We start from the raw sequence: 16026 nt of genomic DNA, 5'->3' as shown, positions 1-16026 counted from the left end.
TTTGCTTGTAAATGGGTTATGTTCTCATTATGCAGGGAGGTCTGTAGTTCACATGTTGTCAGTGGTAAGAGCAGTGATTTAATTTGATTGTTTTTTTTTCTTGCAGATTAATTGATACAAGATCCGAGATGCCATAGACTTTGAGCTTCCAAAGATTTATAGAACAGATTTTTACTTTTATAATTACAATATATAAAACTACATGCTTAAGCACACATGCACACACAGTAGCCTCAATCAGCATTACTGTGCATGTCACTTTCCATTACAGAGCTCTAGGGATATTATCATTCATCATCTGTCATCAGCTGTCATTTTGCCATTCACTATTGTTTTTTACTACATCTAAGGCAGTGGTCTTTAATTATAGTGTTTCATGCATGTGTCATGTAGTTATTATGGGTTTTTTTTTCTTTTGATTACATACGAAACACTTTTCACAGTTTATTTATAATGTATCTTCAATCATTAAAAACATATGCTCGAAAAAAAACGCTCAAAGTCTATCCATTGGCCTACAGATTATATTGTATAATGAGAATGTATATCAAAGGCAGGTCCATGAGGTGTTGTTCTAATGATGTAGCCTCATCATCACCTGAACTGAAAACTAAATATCTTTTTTAAAATGACAAAACAAAGAGGGAGTAAAGCATCACTCTTGTTAACGTTCAGAGAACAGTGCCAAGACATTCACTCAGTAGTGAACACTGAAGTCACGCTGTCTGTAAATTGTAGGGGATCAAAACGTTTCACAACACATCTATTTTGGAAGATGGGTAGGCTACAGGAAATTTCCCTCTTATTTTACCTCTTAATTACCCTCCTGTACAACACACTGTTAAAGCGGAGGTTCCAACTTTTTTTTGGCTATGAGCTGTTTTTACCTCTAAACTTCTCAAGTGGTTCAATATAGATATCAGTTTAAGGGCTATAAAGTCAAAATTATCTTAAATAAATATGTAGATAAAATATGAAGCACAGATTTTAAGACATTTTCTTGTTGTTTTTCTTCAGTCATTTATCATCTTACAACCCCTCAGATTTATCTGGCGGCTATTTGGAAGTGGCCTGAACACTTGACTGAAAACCATATGTCTAAATTACCTACCTCTAAAGTTGATAAACCAGCTGCAACTAATCAACTGACAAGGACTATTTTTGTTCATATCAATTACCTTTACTTTGAAACTGACTGCTCTAATGATTAATATGATAAACTGTAATAACTAATTTGTCTAAAAATGAATAATAGTAAAAATAGTTTAATGTGTATGTTTGTTTTGGTGTGCGCGTGTGTCCTACTGTCTCAGACGTTAGTGGGACTCTGTGCAAGTAGAAACCAGCCTCATTGGCAGCATCGTCACGTGACCTCCCATGGCAACCGGTAAGTGTCATCAGTTCCGCTCTGGGAGAAGTGCAGCCTCAGTCCGGCTCAGCTGACAATTTACTGCAACACTTTATAACAACTCTGCTGGATAAATTTGTCTTCACATTGGCCTTGGCGTCTTTTAGCGAAGACCGAGCAGAGTCCACGGCCCTTCTTACCTGAAATAACAGACGAGATATAAGAGAGCGCGAGCTGAAAACCATGAGTCACCTAAACCTAAACCCAGGGTGAGTGCACTTCAATTTTTCATATCATGAGGTGGAGGGAGCAAATATGCAGGTTTCAAGTTTTTATCAACATAGTCCGTGTCTGTTGACGTCTATTAGTAATTTCAGTGTCTTGCTTGGATGGTATATTGTTTGTTTGGTTTTTTTGTTGTTGCTTCTATTCACTTATAATAAAATTATCTTTCTTATACAAATAAATAATGAGAGCCAAGAGCAAAGTCGTCACTACAGAGGTTAAGCCACAACTACATTTAATTGACTCTAAACTGATGCTAATGCTACTGTTAGGCTAGTCTAAACATTTGTCCCTTTTAAAATGCTTGACATAGGCCTACAGCAGTATTAGAAAATAAAACTGTACATTTTAGGAGGAAAAAGTCTTTTGGTGCTTTTGTTAGTTTGACCCGATACCAAAGCTAGCTTAATGTTACTGTACAAAGTGGGTCCAACAAAAACTAACCAAAGATGTTTAAAAAAAACGTTATTACCAGCAGTTAAAAAAAGTTCTGCGAGAAAACCATAAAAGAAAAGTAAGAATAACAGAAACAAAGTTGAGATAAAAACACCTATTTAGTAATATTAAGATATCGATATCAATGTGATGTAACTGTGTTACCAGTATTGAAATATCATACATTTACACAAATGCTGTAGGCTAGTTCAAGAACAATTTGGGGCGCCCGTTTAAAGTATTTCAAGTAAATGGTACGTCATACTAGTTTAAAGTTGTCCATATGCATATTTAAAGAACAGTTAGAGCTGATTAATCTATTGATTTTTAGCTATGAAATTATTGGACCAAGATTATTATTATGGATGCATGATATTATTGGCACTTTATCAGTATCTGATGATTTTGGCTTGAATATGACATATCAGCATTGACAGATGTAATTTCTCTGCCAATATTTTCTGCCGATAAAGCAACACTTTAATTCTGCCTAAATGCTCCATGATGCCCTGAAAAAGCTTGACGTAATGCTACGACATCAACTCGGCGCGAGTGTGCGTGCGCGCACTGCATGCAACACGCCTCTTCCATCAAGCATGAAGACGGGTGCAAGATGTCTGCGGTATGGTAGTTTTTCAAAGTTTGCAAAACAGACAGCAAGGTTGCTATTTGCAATGGTTGCTCAGCATCAGTCATGCGAGGAGGGGCCAAATCTCATCATCCAAGCCTGTCTAAGTTTTATGAATATTACAGTTTTATTTGAAAGAAGCTGTTACATACAAATAAATATGGCATAACCGCAGTTTAAGTAGTTTTTTTTATATTGCACTGTATTAAAGCACTGTATTATGTTATTTCTTGATCTGCCAGCGGGCCAATAAGAGTAGGCATGATATCAATTCCACTGCAGGGGGGACTTGATGTTCTCTCCAATAGGCGGAAAAAAACACGTGCCTAACATATCGGTATCAACATCGGCAATTGGCAAAAAGGGTTGGAAAATATCAGCATATCAGTTGTTGGCAAAAAATCCAATATCGTGCATCCCCAGCTTCTTAAATGTCAACATTTTCTCGTTCCTTTACTCCTCTAACCTGAATATCTTTGGGTTGTGGACAAAAAAAAAGAGTTTTTACAGAACTGACATCAAACAGGCTCGATGAGAAAGGAATTTGGAGCAGAAACAAACTTATTGTGTGTATCTTCACCTTACAAGTCGGAGAAAGTATAAAATGACAAGTGACAGTCAAACCTCATGTTGTGGTTCAAAGAGAAATTTGCAGCCAAAGCTGAACCGCACCAGAGACAGATGATCGTTGTGCACAAAGAGGAGGCCGTCAGGGTTAAGTGTGCAATCCCCTCTAATTCCTGTGTGTAATCAGACACCGGTAACAGACCCTATAGTTGTGAGATCCTGTTGTCTCGCACACAAATGCCAGAGGAAATCAAATCTGTGTTGGAAAAAACACTTTCGGAGGAAGAGCTGTAGACAAACCTGATGTCTCTTTAATGAGGACAACAAACTAACACGGTGTAGTGCCACACTAAACCATTTGATTGAGATTCGGGTTTTCTGTTAACTGTAATCAACAAGTCTCCAGTCACTCATCGTGACGACAAGGTGAGTCCTCTGTCTGGAATTAATTCGGTGTCTCGTTTGTGTCGTCTCTGTAGACTCATCTCAGCCTACAACAGTCTCACAGACAAACACCTCGCTGGATACTTCAGCAACACTCGCATCAGGAGACACCTGCAGAGAGCAGGACTGGTATGTCAGCAGGATGATGATGATGATGATGATGACAAAGGCCAAAACTTCCACCGCCAAGACACCTCAATAGTGTGGTTTGAAGATTAATAACTCCTTCAAGGAATCTTACTTTCAACGTTAATTTCACATGGCAGATTTTCAAGGTTGACTCGGACATTTTTGGGACTCGTTAGCTTAAAATGTGATTTAAAGAGAGATGTAAAGCAGTTTAAGTTACTTAAAAAGTTATTAAGTTAAAGCTGGTTTTGAAACAGACTGAAATTAATTCTGATTACTCTATATGACCTACGAAAGCAAACCGGACCATCAGCGACAAGATTGATTATATATAGTAATTTTTAATGCCTGAAACTGCTGGCGGGGGGGTAGGTGTCAGACGAAGCGGTTATTTGCACGCTGCCTTTGTTTACATTTTTCAGGGCAGAAATTTAAAGTGATTGATACATGTGACTGTTAAGCAAAGGATGATATTTTTTGTTAAAAAACGCCACTTAAGCATGTGCAGGACAAAATCAGCAAAGAGATAAGAGGTACGGCTTTGTCCACAGGGGGCGCCAAAATCAACACAAACCAAAAGTTCCTCACAGGAGCTTTAAGCTGAGTAAACTGTCAAAATCTCTAATTTGCAACATCAAGGCAAAGTGGGTGTGCTTTAGTCAGATTTGATTGACAGCGTCTTAAAAACAACCAACTTTCATTGATTTTATTATTCAGTGCTGCAAAATCCTAGCTTGGGAACAAAACAAATCTGCAAGTTACATTTTTACCTGCTCTGCTAGATGCATCCGATCCCTCTTTTGTTCAAACTGATTTACATCCGACCTGATTCAGGTCGGGCCAATCAAAGTAGCCCTTTTTGCATTGTGGTTTCGCCACAGCACTGTAACAAAACTCTGTCGTTAAGCTGCCTTTGCCATTTTACACTGAACCAAGCAATGCTGCTGTAAAGCCACCCTAAAAGGTGTGCGCCATGTAAACAAAAAGTGCAAGCTTCACATGCACACACACGCTGTTATGCCCTGCATTGACGAACAGTTTGCCTCTGTTACTACCTCCGATTAAGGCTCAGAGGCAGAACGACTTTGCCCAGTTGTGTTTCCAGAGAATAAAACATAATAACAGAAATCTGTCTCGGAAATAACAAAAACTGTTCTCGGTGAGAATATTGTGTTACGCCATTATAAGAAGCTGATCGAGAAAATATCTCTCAGCTGAAAAACGCTGTAATCCATCTTCAGAAACCCGTAGAGAGTGAGACTCTTGTTGTTGTCAGATCACCAGGAGCGGGCGGATTGTTCCCGATAAGGAGTACAGACACAAGCTGATCCAGAGAGCCCACCAGAGACACATGCGAGAATGCCTGGCCCAGGCCATTTTCCACAAGGTGCTGGAGCTGGAGGTGGGAGGAACACAGAGAAAACAAAACACTGTCAGCTAATCTGTTCTTCTCCTTCCATAATACATCATGCTAATGTATCCTCTGCCCCTCCCTCCCAGCGTGTCCATCAGATCGAGATCAAAAGGAAACTGGAGGAGTTTGCAAGGAGGGAAAGAGTGCACAAGATCAAGGTAGGTTATTTACATTTAAACACTGCTTTGCTGATCTGTTTTGTGAATGAATGACTCTCATATAAAAAGCTTCATGGTATCAGCCTTAATTAGATGTGGTGTCAATATGTTTTGTTTTTTTACCATTATTAGCAGTTATCATTGTTAACAGTGCCATTATAAGCAATATCAATTTCTAACTTCACATAGAGCTGCAAAACACAACATAAGTGAATGGGTGTTTTTGTAAAGGTGGAGCGCTCTAAGAGGTATGAAGAAGAAATCATCCGCATCCTGTCTCCGCGCCCGCCCACGGGTGCCAGGGGCATCAGGAAGCAGCACTCAGGACCAGAAGGGGAGCACTCTGAATCCTCCGAGTCTGTGAGTCAGAATATCTCTCCAGGTCTAGTGGATGCGTTGCTGTAATATCACATTAAATATGTATGTGAATGAAACAGGCACCCCTTTGGCCAATCAGACACACCACCGATCCACGTTAATCAAGTGCCTTTGACCTTTAATTAAAGCCTCTCCATCATGCAAAGAAGGCTTTTTTAAATGCCACAACACAGTTCAAACCGGTCTCTGAGGTGTCATGTCTGAGCTGGAATCCTCTCCTCTGGTTTTATTAGATACAAATATGAGGCTTGATTTGAATTGTAGTAGCCTCATCAGGAAGATTTGAATTGCATAAAAAACACAGTGTTAAAATGCACCAGTCGTCCACCTCAGTTAAAAATTAGATGTCTGATGTGTAAGATATTTGGTTTGTATAAAAAATGTTGACCTTTAATAAAAAAGAAGAGGGCTCTCTCTATGAAAGGAGTGTGCGTCAGTCAGTGTAGATTTTACATAAAAATGATGCATCAACCCTCTGATTAGATCGTAGTTACAAAATAATGATCTGATAAGTTATTGACACTTATAAAAGTGCGTCTCTAAAGTAAATCATCACGTGTGCATGCTGATGCTCGCCGTGTTTACACTGACTTAAGCTTGAAGAGCTGTCTCAGCCACTGTTTGGGTTAGCGTTAGTGGCGGGATCATGTGTGTTATCTTTGAAACACTAAAGGTCGTGGGCCTTAATGCCAGAATGAACGGAGTTGCTAATCCTGGCCTTGATCTCTGTGTTTACCCTGAGATAAATCTTTCTCCTTAGGTCTGCAGACATCTCTCTTCAGCAGGTGGAGGCTTGTCTGAAATACAGCAATACAAGTGACGCGTTAGGAAAATGTGGAGGCACTTTTGGAAGATTCCTAATCCTTATCATGAATTACAGCAACAAAGAAGAGTTATGTGTAATGACATAAATAAGAAAAAGATCCGACTTTCATTAAAATATAAAGAAAAAGACTTGAACTACGTCAACATGTATTTTGTTGAGCGAAGTACTTACAGCAATAATTCTTTAATACAGTACCTCATCTGTGAGTTCCTCCTAATATGTGTGCCTGGAACATATGAATAAAGGAAATAAAGCCCACAAAGAAAAGTGCATATAGCATAAGCTAGCATAAGCCGCATCTAACAACCTAAACAAAATAAACGCCAACATTTTCAGTATAAAATTGTGCTGTGTGTGATATGCAAAGAAAGCGCATTTGACCCCTATATTTCAAAACAACAAAAATTTGAGTTCACAGCCTTGTTTTCATTGTGTTGTATTCACTGTATCAAATGAATTGTAAGCAATCCATATACAGTGTTTGCAGTAAACAGAATGCTGACTGTGTGTGTGTCCCTCAGCCGGGCTCGTCTCGACCCAACACGGCTCCTGGGAAGATGCAGCGGCCGGTGCGTCTGAAGCCGATCCACAGTAACAGCACCACAGCTTCCCTCAGACGCAGCTCCCCTTACAGACTCCACGAGTCCTCCAATGAGAACGAGCAGCCGTTCAACTGCACTGTGAGACGGTGACACATGAGACACACTCTCGTTCATTCATTACAGAGGGTGTGCAGGATTTTACAGGAGGTTTTTCTGTAAAGACATCACACATTGAATTGAGCAGGTTCATCCAGGCTCAAAAAATACTTTATCTTTCTACTAGAGAAAAAGACAGTTTTGCATATTTAACCCTCAGCTCTGTAAGTGGACAAACGTTTACAGACTTTAAATTACCCTGCTGCAACAACAGCAAACACAGTAAAGTCTTTCACAACATGTCTTTGTTACCTTCTCTCCCAGGTGGACAAGGAGTCGCGCAGACGTTTCAACACGATGGAGGCCTCTCACGGCATCTCACCCTACTGCCTCCCAGTCATCAACAACTTTGTCACCCCAGTGCCTCCACCCACCAAGAGGAGAGAGAGGGGGTTAAAGGTCACTCCCAGCGGCACGCTAAGGGGCCGCAGGCTGCGTCCTACTACCGCCTCCAGTGGAGCAGATATCACTGAGGTCTGAAGCTCTCTTTATGTTTCTATTCCTGGTAACCAAACAATCCAAAATCAACGTACAAGCTGCTGCCCCCTTGGATTAGTTGGGTACCATGAATGAAATGTAATCATATCTTTCTGTTTCTGTTTCTTGTCTGTGAAAGTAACATTAAATAATGATCTTTTTTACCGTCCAGGACCCCCCGATGCTGAGGAGCTCCGTGCACCAGAGCAGAGTGTGTGTGAACATGATGTACTTCGGCAAAACGGTGCATCTTTCCCACGACCTGACCGACATGAGGGACGAGGTCAAAGTGTTTCAGCAGCACTGCGGAGGAGAGAACCTGTGTGTTTTCAAGGGCAAGCTGCGCGAGGGAGGTCAGTGTGGGGATCTGTGGCCCTGCTTACACCTGAGGTTAACATGCGTCCTGAGAGATCCGATCACAAGTGGACAGCTTTAAGTACGGCTGTCCGCACCTGGCATTAGACTCCACGTGCATCTCCAGTGACCACTTGTGATCAAATCTCACTCGCTGCTCTCTATAGAAATAAAAAACACACATTGGTTTTATTATACAACCATTAATTGATAAAAAAAAGTGTGATGCAGACTTGTAGCAGTAACAGAGAAAGAGGGAGACATGTGGACGAGCGAGAGATCGGGTGGTTTCTTTGACTTTATTTAACCATGAAGCCTAAACTTACATACGAGTGTAGGACGTACACTTCAGACAGGAGTCTAGCTGACTTTTGGGTGCACTTGCACACGTACTTAAAGATGTCTACCTTTGATCGTCACCAAGGACGCATGTTAATACCAAGTGTAAACAAAGCCTGTGATTGTGTTTGTTAAATGTGTGTGTTTGTTTACACCGATTAGAGCTGATCTCTTTATTTAACGTAGGTGCGTCTAAAGAATAACTTTATGTTATTAATGCATCTTTAATTAAGTTGTGTATCAATGTTTATTAATGTAACCTGTATGTAGTGATATGGAAGGATACTTCATAGGGTTGTTCTGCAACGAGGTCACAGATTTAACACAATCTTCCTGCCTCTTATCCTAAATCTTTTCCCTCAGAGACTTTCCAGTTCATTTCAAGGCGGCACCGAGGTTTCCCCTTCAGCCTGACCTTCTTCCTGAACGGGCTGCAGGTGGAGCGGCTGAGCTCCTGCTGCGAGTTCAAACACAGGAAGGGCTCCAGACTCGGCGGCAGGCACGGACACTTTGGCTTCTTCAGTGTGGAGGGCGCCTCTCCCTGCTACAAGTAAGGTCTCATTTTAGAGGCAGGAATACCACTGACTGTGAACATCAAGTGCTGTTAATCGTTGCTTGGGGAGTAAAATGCATACATGAAAAACATTTTATAAAGCACATAATTAAAACTATATCTATTAAGTTCCTTCTGTATATATTGCACCTTTTTGCAGGTGCATCATAGCAATGGGTTTGGACAAAAAGCCCACTCCTCCACCAAAGAGGGTCAAAGAGGATAGACGAAGAGAGGAGTCAGTCATCACCCCAAAGGAGGCTGCAGAGATGAGGACAGAGAGGACAAGAGGGGACGCTGCATCCCATTCAGAGTCTGAAAACGTCCAGCATCAGGATGTTAACACTCGAGTCAAAGAAGAAACAACCGCGGAGGAGGACAAAGTCAGAGACGGTACGATGATTTAAACATCTGAGGTGATAAAAAATATACTGTGTCACCTAAAAATATATGTAAAACACTTGACAGATATTTCAGTGCATTGTATGTTAGTGAAAGTCTTTGCTCCTCAGATTATGAGGAAGACTTTGAAGCCGACGATGAGGCTCCCGCAGAAGTTACAGAGGCAAAAGAAAAGAGATCCCCCTCTCCACCTGCTGTCACTGAAAGGCAGGTGAAAGAGAGAGATGCCTCTGAGACTGAAGAAGAGGAGAAGGACGGTAGGTCAAATCCTCTTTTCTTTTCAAGTGATTTTTCTGATGAAGAATTTGTAAATGCTCCGTTTGTTTTGAACAGAAGACATAAAGTCTCGTTCAGGTTCCAGCTCGTCAGGCAGCGACCGGGAGGAGAGCGATGCTGAAGCCACCAAAGACCCCAGAGAGGATGACAAAGCAGAGCAACCTAAAGAGGTGGATGAGGAGGAAGCTGCTCCTCCACCAGAGGTCAAAGACGAACCGCATCCGGAAGAATCCGCTGCCACAGAGGCCGAGTCCACTGCTCCTAAAGACTCTGACATACCGAACAGTGCGGGGGAGAGCACGGAGATCGACATCTCTGACACCAGCGTGCCCTCGGGGAACGAGAATAAACAGAGTGACGACACCTCGGGAGAAAAGGAGGTGCAGAAAACGGTAGATGAGAGCAAACAAGAGGAGGAACAGGAGAGGGGTGAGTATGAAGCAACAAATACAGACCTGGAGCTGTGATGAGCTGGATCCATCTTGCATGGAGGTTTTTCCACTATTATCACAAGCAGAGCCGTAGTCAAGACCACTTCATGTGAGTCCAACACTTTGTCAAGTTTATATCACATGTTATATAACATGTTTGTGATATGTAAAGTAACATTTTGACTTTTGAAATGGAATAGTGGAAAAATTACTTTTGTGTTATTGTTGTCTTTTTTTTCTTATTTTCATTTTCTTTGTTTGATTCTTTTAAAGTCAAATTTAAATTTCATTGAAAATGTTTTGAAAGCATTTTCTATCTTGTGTTTTGTTCAATTTATTTCTGCAATAGTTCTTGTTAATGAGCTATTACGTAACATTTCAAATACAGCTCAGTTTACTGAGAGCAAAGTCTTTGGGAGGTAAAAATATGATCAGAAAAGGAGGCTGCCTTTAATGTAGAAACAACTTACAAACAACAAACCGACAAGTCCTGTTTTTCAAGAAGCCTGAAACATGTAGCTGTGAAGAGCCACTGCATGGAGTGTACCGGTCAAATCTACTTTTGCATGACTTTTAGCATTTTTTCTCATTGTCTGTAAATATTTCAAATATACATGTTTAAAGTGCTGATCTCGAAGATCTCAGTTTCGTTCTCTTTGGCGGTATCTATGGCGATAAACGGTAATTGCAGGAGCACACTTCCCAGATATCCAGACAGTGTTGCATGTGTGACGTCCACGGTTGGCTCTGGTCGTAGCTCTTGATTTTCCTCACTGACGGTCGCTTTCCTTTTCAGACTGTTTGCCTTCATCTGAGGGTCGAGTTTGTTGGATTTTCACTTATTGTTGAAGTTGTATCTGTAGTCATTGATCTTTTCTTTGTTTGTTCAGCCATAGTAGATTACTGTTTACTCACAACACTTGCAGAGACTGGAAAAGCAGCTGCTTAGCTCCGCCTACCCTCTCTGGCAGACCAACCACTGCTGGGTGATGGAAACGCGTCACTAACTGGGCGCCACTTGTGTTTTTTTCCGCGAATGTCGTTACAGACACCCAGTCCATAATAATACTATATACTGCAAATGCAAAGGCTTTCATCAGTGGGCCATAGGCTCAATCACCATTGTGTTACCTCATTCGGCGATAGAGAGTGACAGACATTTATTTGCATGAAAATCTTCGAGATTATTACTTTAACCAAAGTCATTTCCACATCTAAACTGTGCTCTGGGGATTTGTACTCACAAAAATTTTAGTGCCAAAGTGAAACAATTTTCTTTTCTTTTTTTTACATTTTTATCATACAGAGTTAAAATTTTGAGTGATGCTTGTTTATGTGTTTAATTTCTGTGCATGTTTGTTATCATGCTGCATGTTGTGTTGCTCCCTCATGTTTGTACCTGGAAAGATTAAAGACGTATTGTTTGGTTAATGGTTCTACGTTTCTTCATTGGCTGAACACATTGTTTGCATCTGCATAGGTCCAATGCTAACATTTCAACATCATGTGTCACCATGAGCGGCAACTTATATCAGTGTGTGAGCTTTGTCTCTTTTTCTCTTCCTAAGCCAAATCTGTGCAGGAGAAGCTGGCAGAGGCGATACTACTGAAGGAGTCCCACTGCAGCTCTGAGCCCGAACTGAGCGACACCAGTACTGAGGACACGGTGGAGTCCACAGATAAAGGCCGTCCGCGGGACAACAAGGGTACCAGATTTTATTAGAATTAGTCAACAAGCTACAAAAGACAACTTTTGCACCAAAAGAAATGTAATTCTAACAATCTGTCATTTGCAGATGCAGCTGCAGAGAAATCAGTGACATCTACAGAACAGCAACAGACCGTTGCAGAGGAGACGAGGTGTGAGGAAGGTGTTGTTGCTGTGGCTGAAGTGCTGCTGAATCAGGAAGAGACGTCTGAGCTAAAAAAAGAGGACCTAACTGAACAAGCGCCTGTTGAGAACAGCGACGCTATTAAAGATGAGGAGGTCAAAATAGATGAGGAAGAGGACAAAGTTGCATCAGAAGAGGACAAAAACACTGCAGAGAAGGAAAAATCAGAGGAAACAGAAGATGCAGTTGCAGCTTTGCTTCCTGTGTTTACAGTGGAAACGGTTAAAGATGACAAAATGTCGGAGGCTCGAGAAGACGCAGCGGCTAAATCCCCCGATGCTGCAGAGAAAGGCGAGGAAAATGAGGAGAAAGCCGCAGCGGAGGCCGACGAGCAGCCCGAAGAGACGGGGCAAGGGGCAAAAAGCAGCGAGGAGGATGAGTCATCAGTATCAGAGCTGAATAAAAAGACTGATGAGACAGCAGTGCCGGATAATGCAGAGGCGGAGGCGATGACAGCGAGCGAGACAATGGAGATGAAAGCAGAGCCCTCAGAGGAGCGAGAGGCCCTCAGCTGTGAAGAGGCACCTGTAGCCGTCACAGAGACGAGTCAGCGGGGAGACGGCGAGGACAGAGCGGCGGCATCAGAAGCAGAAGTTACAGAGGGGAGCGGAGAAACCACAGGTGAATCTGCACGTGTAAGCGAGGACAATGCAAAAGAGGAGAGCATCAAAGATATTAAAGAAGAGGAAGTTTCAGTCGTAGAGGCCAGTAAGGATGACAGTGAACAAGAGAGAGAAGATCTGGGAGAAGAGCAGATAGGAACATGTGTGGAGGCGGATGAAAAGGTAGAGGAGAAATGTGAAGAGGGAGGCGAGCAGGAAGAAAAGCAAACAAAGCCAGATGAGACAACAGAGGGTGGTGATGTTGAGGAAAGCCAGGCGCATGATGAAGATAAAACAGAAGAAGAGAATGATGAGAGTAAGACAGAAGAAAGGATAGAAATCACTTCAAATGACGAGCAAGCGGAGAAAACCCACAGCGAGGAAGAGAAAGCTGCTGATGAGGAGGAAGCAGACGAATCAGAAAAGACAGAGAAAGAGGAGGACAGTGTAAAGGATAAAAATGACGAGGAAGAAGCAGAAACTACGGCAGCCGCAGCTTTAATGTTAGCTAATGCAGCTGGAATAATAAGCGAGACAACCACAGCTGGTGATGAGGAAAAGAAAGATGACACAGAGAGAGATCTGAATGAGGACAAAGTGGAGCAAAGCGAAGTTGCAAAGAATAAAGATGTTGAAGAATCTACAGAGAAAAAAGTTGTAACTTCTAAGACTGTAGAGCGCGAAAAAGTATCAGAGAAGGCCGAGGAACCTAAGAAAAGTGCAGATGGAGCATCGGATAAAGATAATGTGATAAAATCTGATGAAACAACAGAGTCAGAGGATGTCGGTGAAGCAGCAACTGTAGCGTGCGCGACTATAACGACAGCGGAGGTGCTAAACAGCACAATGGAAGCTGAAGATGTGATGCAGAAAACTGAAGGAGGAGGTGACGGCGGCGAAAAGGGAGAAGTTGATGCTGAAAATGGAGAGATTTCTGCCGGAGCAGAGAACAAACCAGGTGAGGATGAGGGCGAAAATGGCGCAAAAACAGCAGAGCAAGCCGAAGACGAGAGAAAGACAGATGAACCTGTGGAAGATGAGAGCAAAGAGGTGAAGGATGTAACTGTAGAGTCTGGGGAAAAAGAAGAAGACGAGGAGGTTGCTGAGGTAGAAAGTGAGGCTAAGGAGGAGGATGGCAGTGTGGAGAAGCAAGATCAATCTGGTGAAAACGACTCGGAGGAAGAGAAATCTGCAGCGGAAATGAAAGAGGACTCTAAGTCAGATGAAAGAAATGACAGCGAGGGAACAAAAAAAGATGAGAATGCTAACTTATCTGAGCCAGATCATGAAAACAGAGTCGATAAAAAGAGCGATGACGATCAGGAAAACGTCAGCGAGGTGATAGTAGTTTCCTCTGTGGATCAGGAACAGCCTTCGACACCCACAGCTGTGGATTCAGACGATACAGATCTGAAGCTAGAGAGGTCCACTGAACCTTCTGAGTCCAGGGCCGACAAACACCCGAACCCTGAAGAAAACTCTGCTGCCACTGACCTCTCCGCCGCAGAGGGAGAAAACGGAGACACGGAGGAGGCGAGCAAGGCCTCGGAGGAAGGAGCGAGCGTTCTGCTCAAGCCTCAAGCGCAACAAACTGAGGCTGAAAACACAGAGGAGAAGGTCGCAGTGGTTGAAGAAACTGCAGAGACATTAGCAAGAGAGGATCTGGTCACAAACTGGGTCACGGTGCATAGGACGTCCAAGTTCTTTGAGACGTTTGTCGAACCTTTGGAAGATTTGAAGGAATCGACTCCAGACGCCGAAGGAGAGGCGACGATGTCTACAGAGCTGGCGAGATCAGAGAGCCCGCTGAAGATGTCTCAAAAAGCAGAACAAGAGCACACGCCAAAAGATGTAGATGAGTCAGTGAACAACACCAAAGAGGAAGCTGAGGAGACTGAGCTTCAGAGCAATCAGCCTGCAGATGGTGAACCATGTGAAGAGCATCCTGCAAAAGATGAACTGCAAGTAGAGGAAGAGACTGAGGTGCAAGACTTTAAAACAGAGAGTGGGCAAGTTGATAAAGAGAGCGTAGCTGTGCAAGAGATGAGGTCAGAGGAGCACAAAGAGAGGAGGGGATCTCTGGAGGAAGAGGTTCAAGAAGTTTCAACGCAAGATAACGCGGATCAGATTGATGTTTCTAAAACTGAAGTGGAAAGCATTACAGGCGCTCATCTTTCAGTAACCAGTGGCCGACCTGAGAGCGCCACAGAGAACCAAATGGAGGAGAAAACTACCGACTCGAATGAAGAAACGACAGCTAAAGAAGAGGTGAAAGATCTTCCACCTACTTCAAAACCAGAGGAGCACCGTGAACTTTCAGCAAGTCAAGAAAACCTCTCTGAATCGAAGGCGAATGAATCGGAAGGTACAGAAGAAAAGTTGGACAAAAGTCGTGACGTTACAGAAATAAGTGATTTCACAGCCTCCAGGTCGGATGATGGAAGTCAGACGGAGTTCAAACATGAAGAGATCAAACCAAAACAGTCAGACGGCAGCACCAGCGGAGACAGACGAGACATGCAGCTGATCCAGGACATCAAACACACTCTGAGTAAAGACCGGCTGAGCACTTTCTCAGTGGATGAAACGCTGTTCGGTCCAAGTTCGTACCCTTTACTGACCGCAGCGAGGACAGAGAGTGGACATTAGAGCCGAGGTACAGTGATGCTTATATAAAAGTAAATATATATAACAGCAGTCCTATTATAAAAGTATATAAAGAGAAAGCGATTATACAATCAGATTAAGAAACAGAGACATTGAATACAGGATGATTTTAGTCTTGGCCCACGAGTCTTGAGGTTTCTGCGTTTACATCACGACGACCTCCTGAACGCTCTTCATCCTTCAGTCACCGAAAAGAAGAAGCTGCATAATGAGTTTTGACTGCCGCATAAAATGTTTACAATAGACCATCTCCTCCTTTTGTTGCTCACAAAGAGGCCTCACATAGTTTCTGCGAGGTATCAAGTGCAGCCGCTATCATCTATTACATGTAAACAGATCCCCGTCCACTCACGCTCACAAATAATTGAATTATTTATAGTTGACGGACTCCCGCAGCTTAGTTGGCACACTTTACATTTCCACTGACTGTGCACTAATACTGTTATATAAACCTGTCCGTGCTGAAGAAAACTTTAGTATTTTAGTGCTTAAAAAGTAAATGCAGTGGAACAAAAGCTAAATGCTAACCTCATTAGCATTGTCGATCATTCATGTTATTAGTTAATAAAGATTGTGAATGTCAAATGTAGACACTTATTGGTGTCATTATTGCTGCTAACACTACCTCCTATCCAACAAATAAACTATATCGTTATTTGTACTGCCTTTTAGCCTGATTTTTAGGCCAGTGTGGGTTTTTGAGGCTAAATCTTTCCATGTGAT

General features: G+C 42.3%; 1 protein-coding gene across 1 annotated transcript; it reads left to right on the top strand.

The window, feature by feature from the left end:
• Nucleotides 1-1591: 1591 nt before the first annotated feature.
• erich3 (glutamate-rich 3) lies at nucleotides 1592-16016 on the top strand. Its single transcript, XM_069680108.1, has 14 exons — nucleotides 1592-1617; nucleotides 3743-3836; nucleotides 5113-5238; nucleotides 5337-5408; nucleotides 5640-5768; nucleotides 7134-7292; nucleotides 7575-7784; nucleotides 7960-8140; nucleotides 8844-9030; nucleotides 9194-9426; nucleotides 9546-9692; nucleotides 9769-10140; nucleotides 11711-11848; nucleotides 11939-16016. The coding sequence occupies exons 1-14, from the start codon at nucleotides 1592-1594 to the stop codon at nucleotides 15283-15285; spliced, it is 5421 nt and encodes a 1806-aa protein (XP_069536209.1). The 3' UTR covers nucleotides 15286-16016.
• The last annotated feature ends 10 nt before the right edge of the window (nucleotides 16017-16026 follow it).

This window comes from Semicossyphus pulcher, unplaced genomic scaffold, assembly GCF_022749685.1.
Source record: "Semicossyphus pulcher isolate SPU_LCO1_2020_fin unplaced genomic scaffold, fSemPul1.0.p SCAF_4, whole genome shotgun sequence".
In the NCBI taxonomy this organism is placed as follows: Eukaryota; Metazoa; Chordata; class Actinopteri; order Labriformes; family Labridae; genus Semicossyphus; species Semicossyphus pulcher.
The sequence above is the reverse complement of the archived record's forward strand: the minus strand, read 5'-3'. Positions and strand labels throughout refer to the sequence as shown.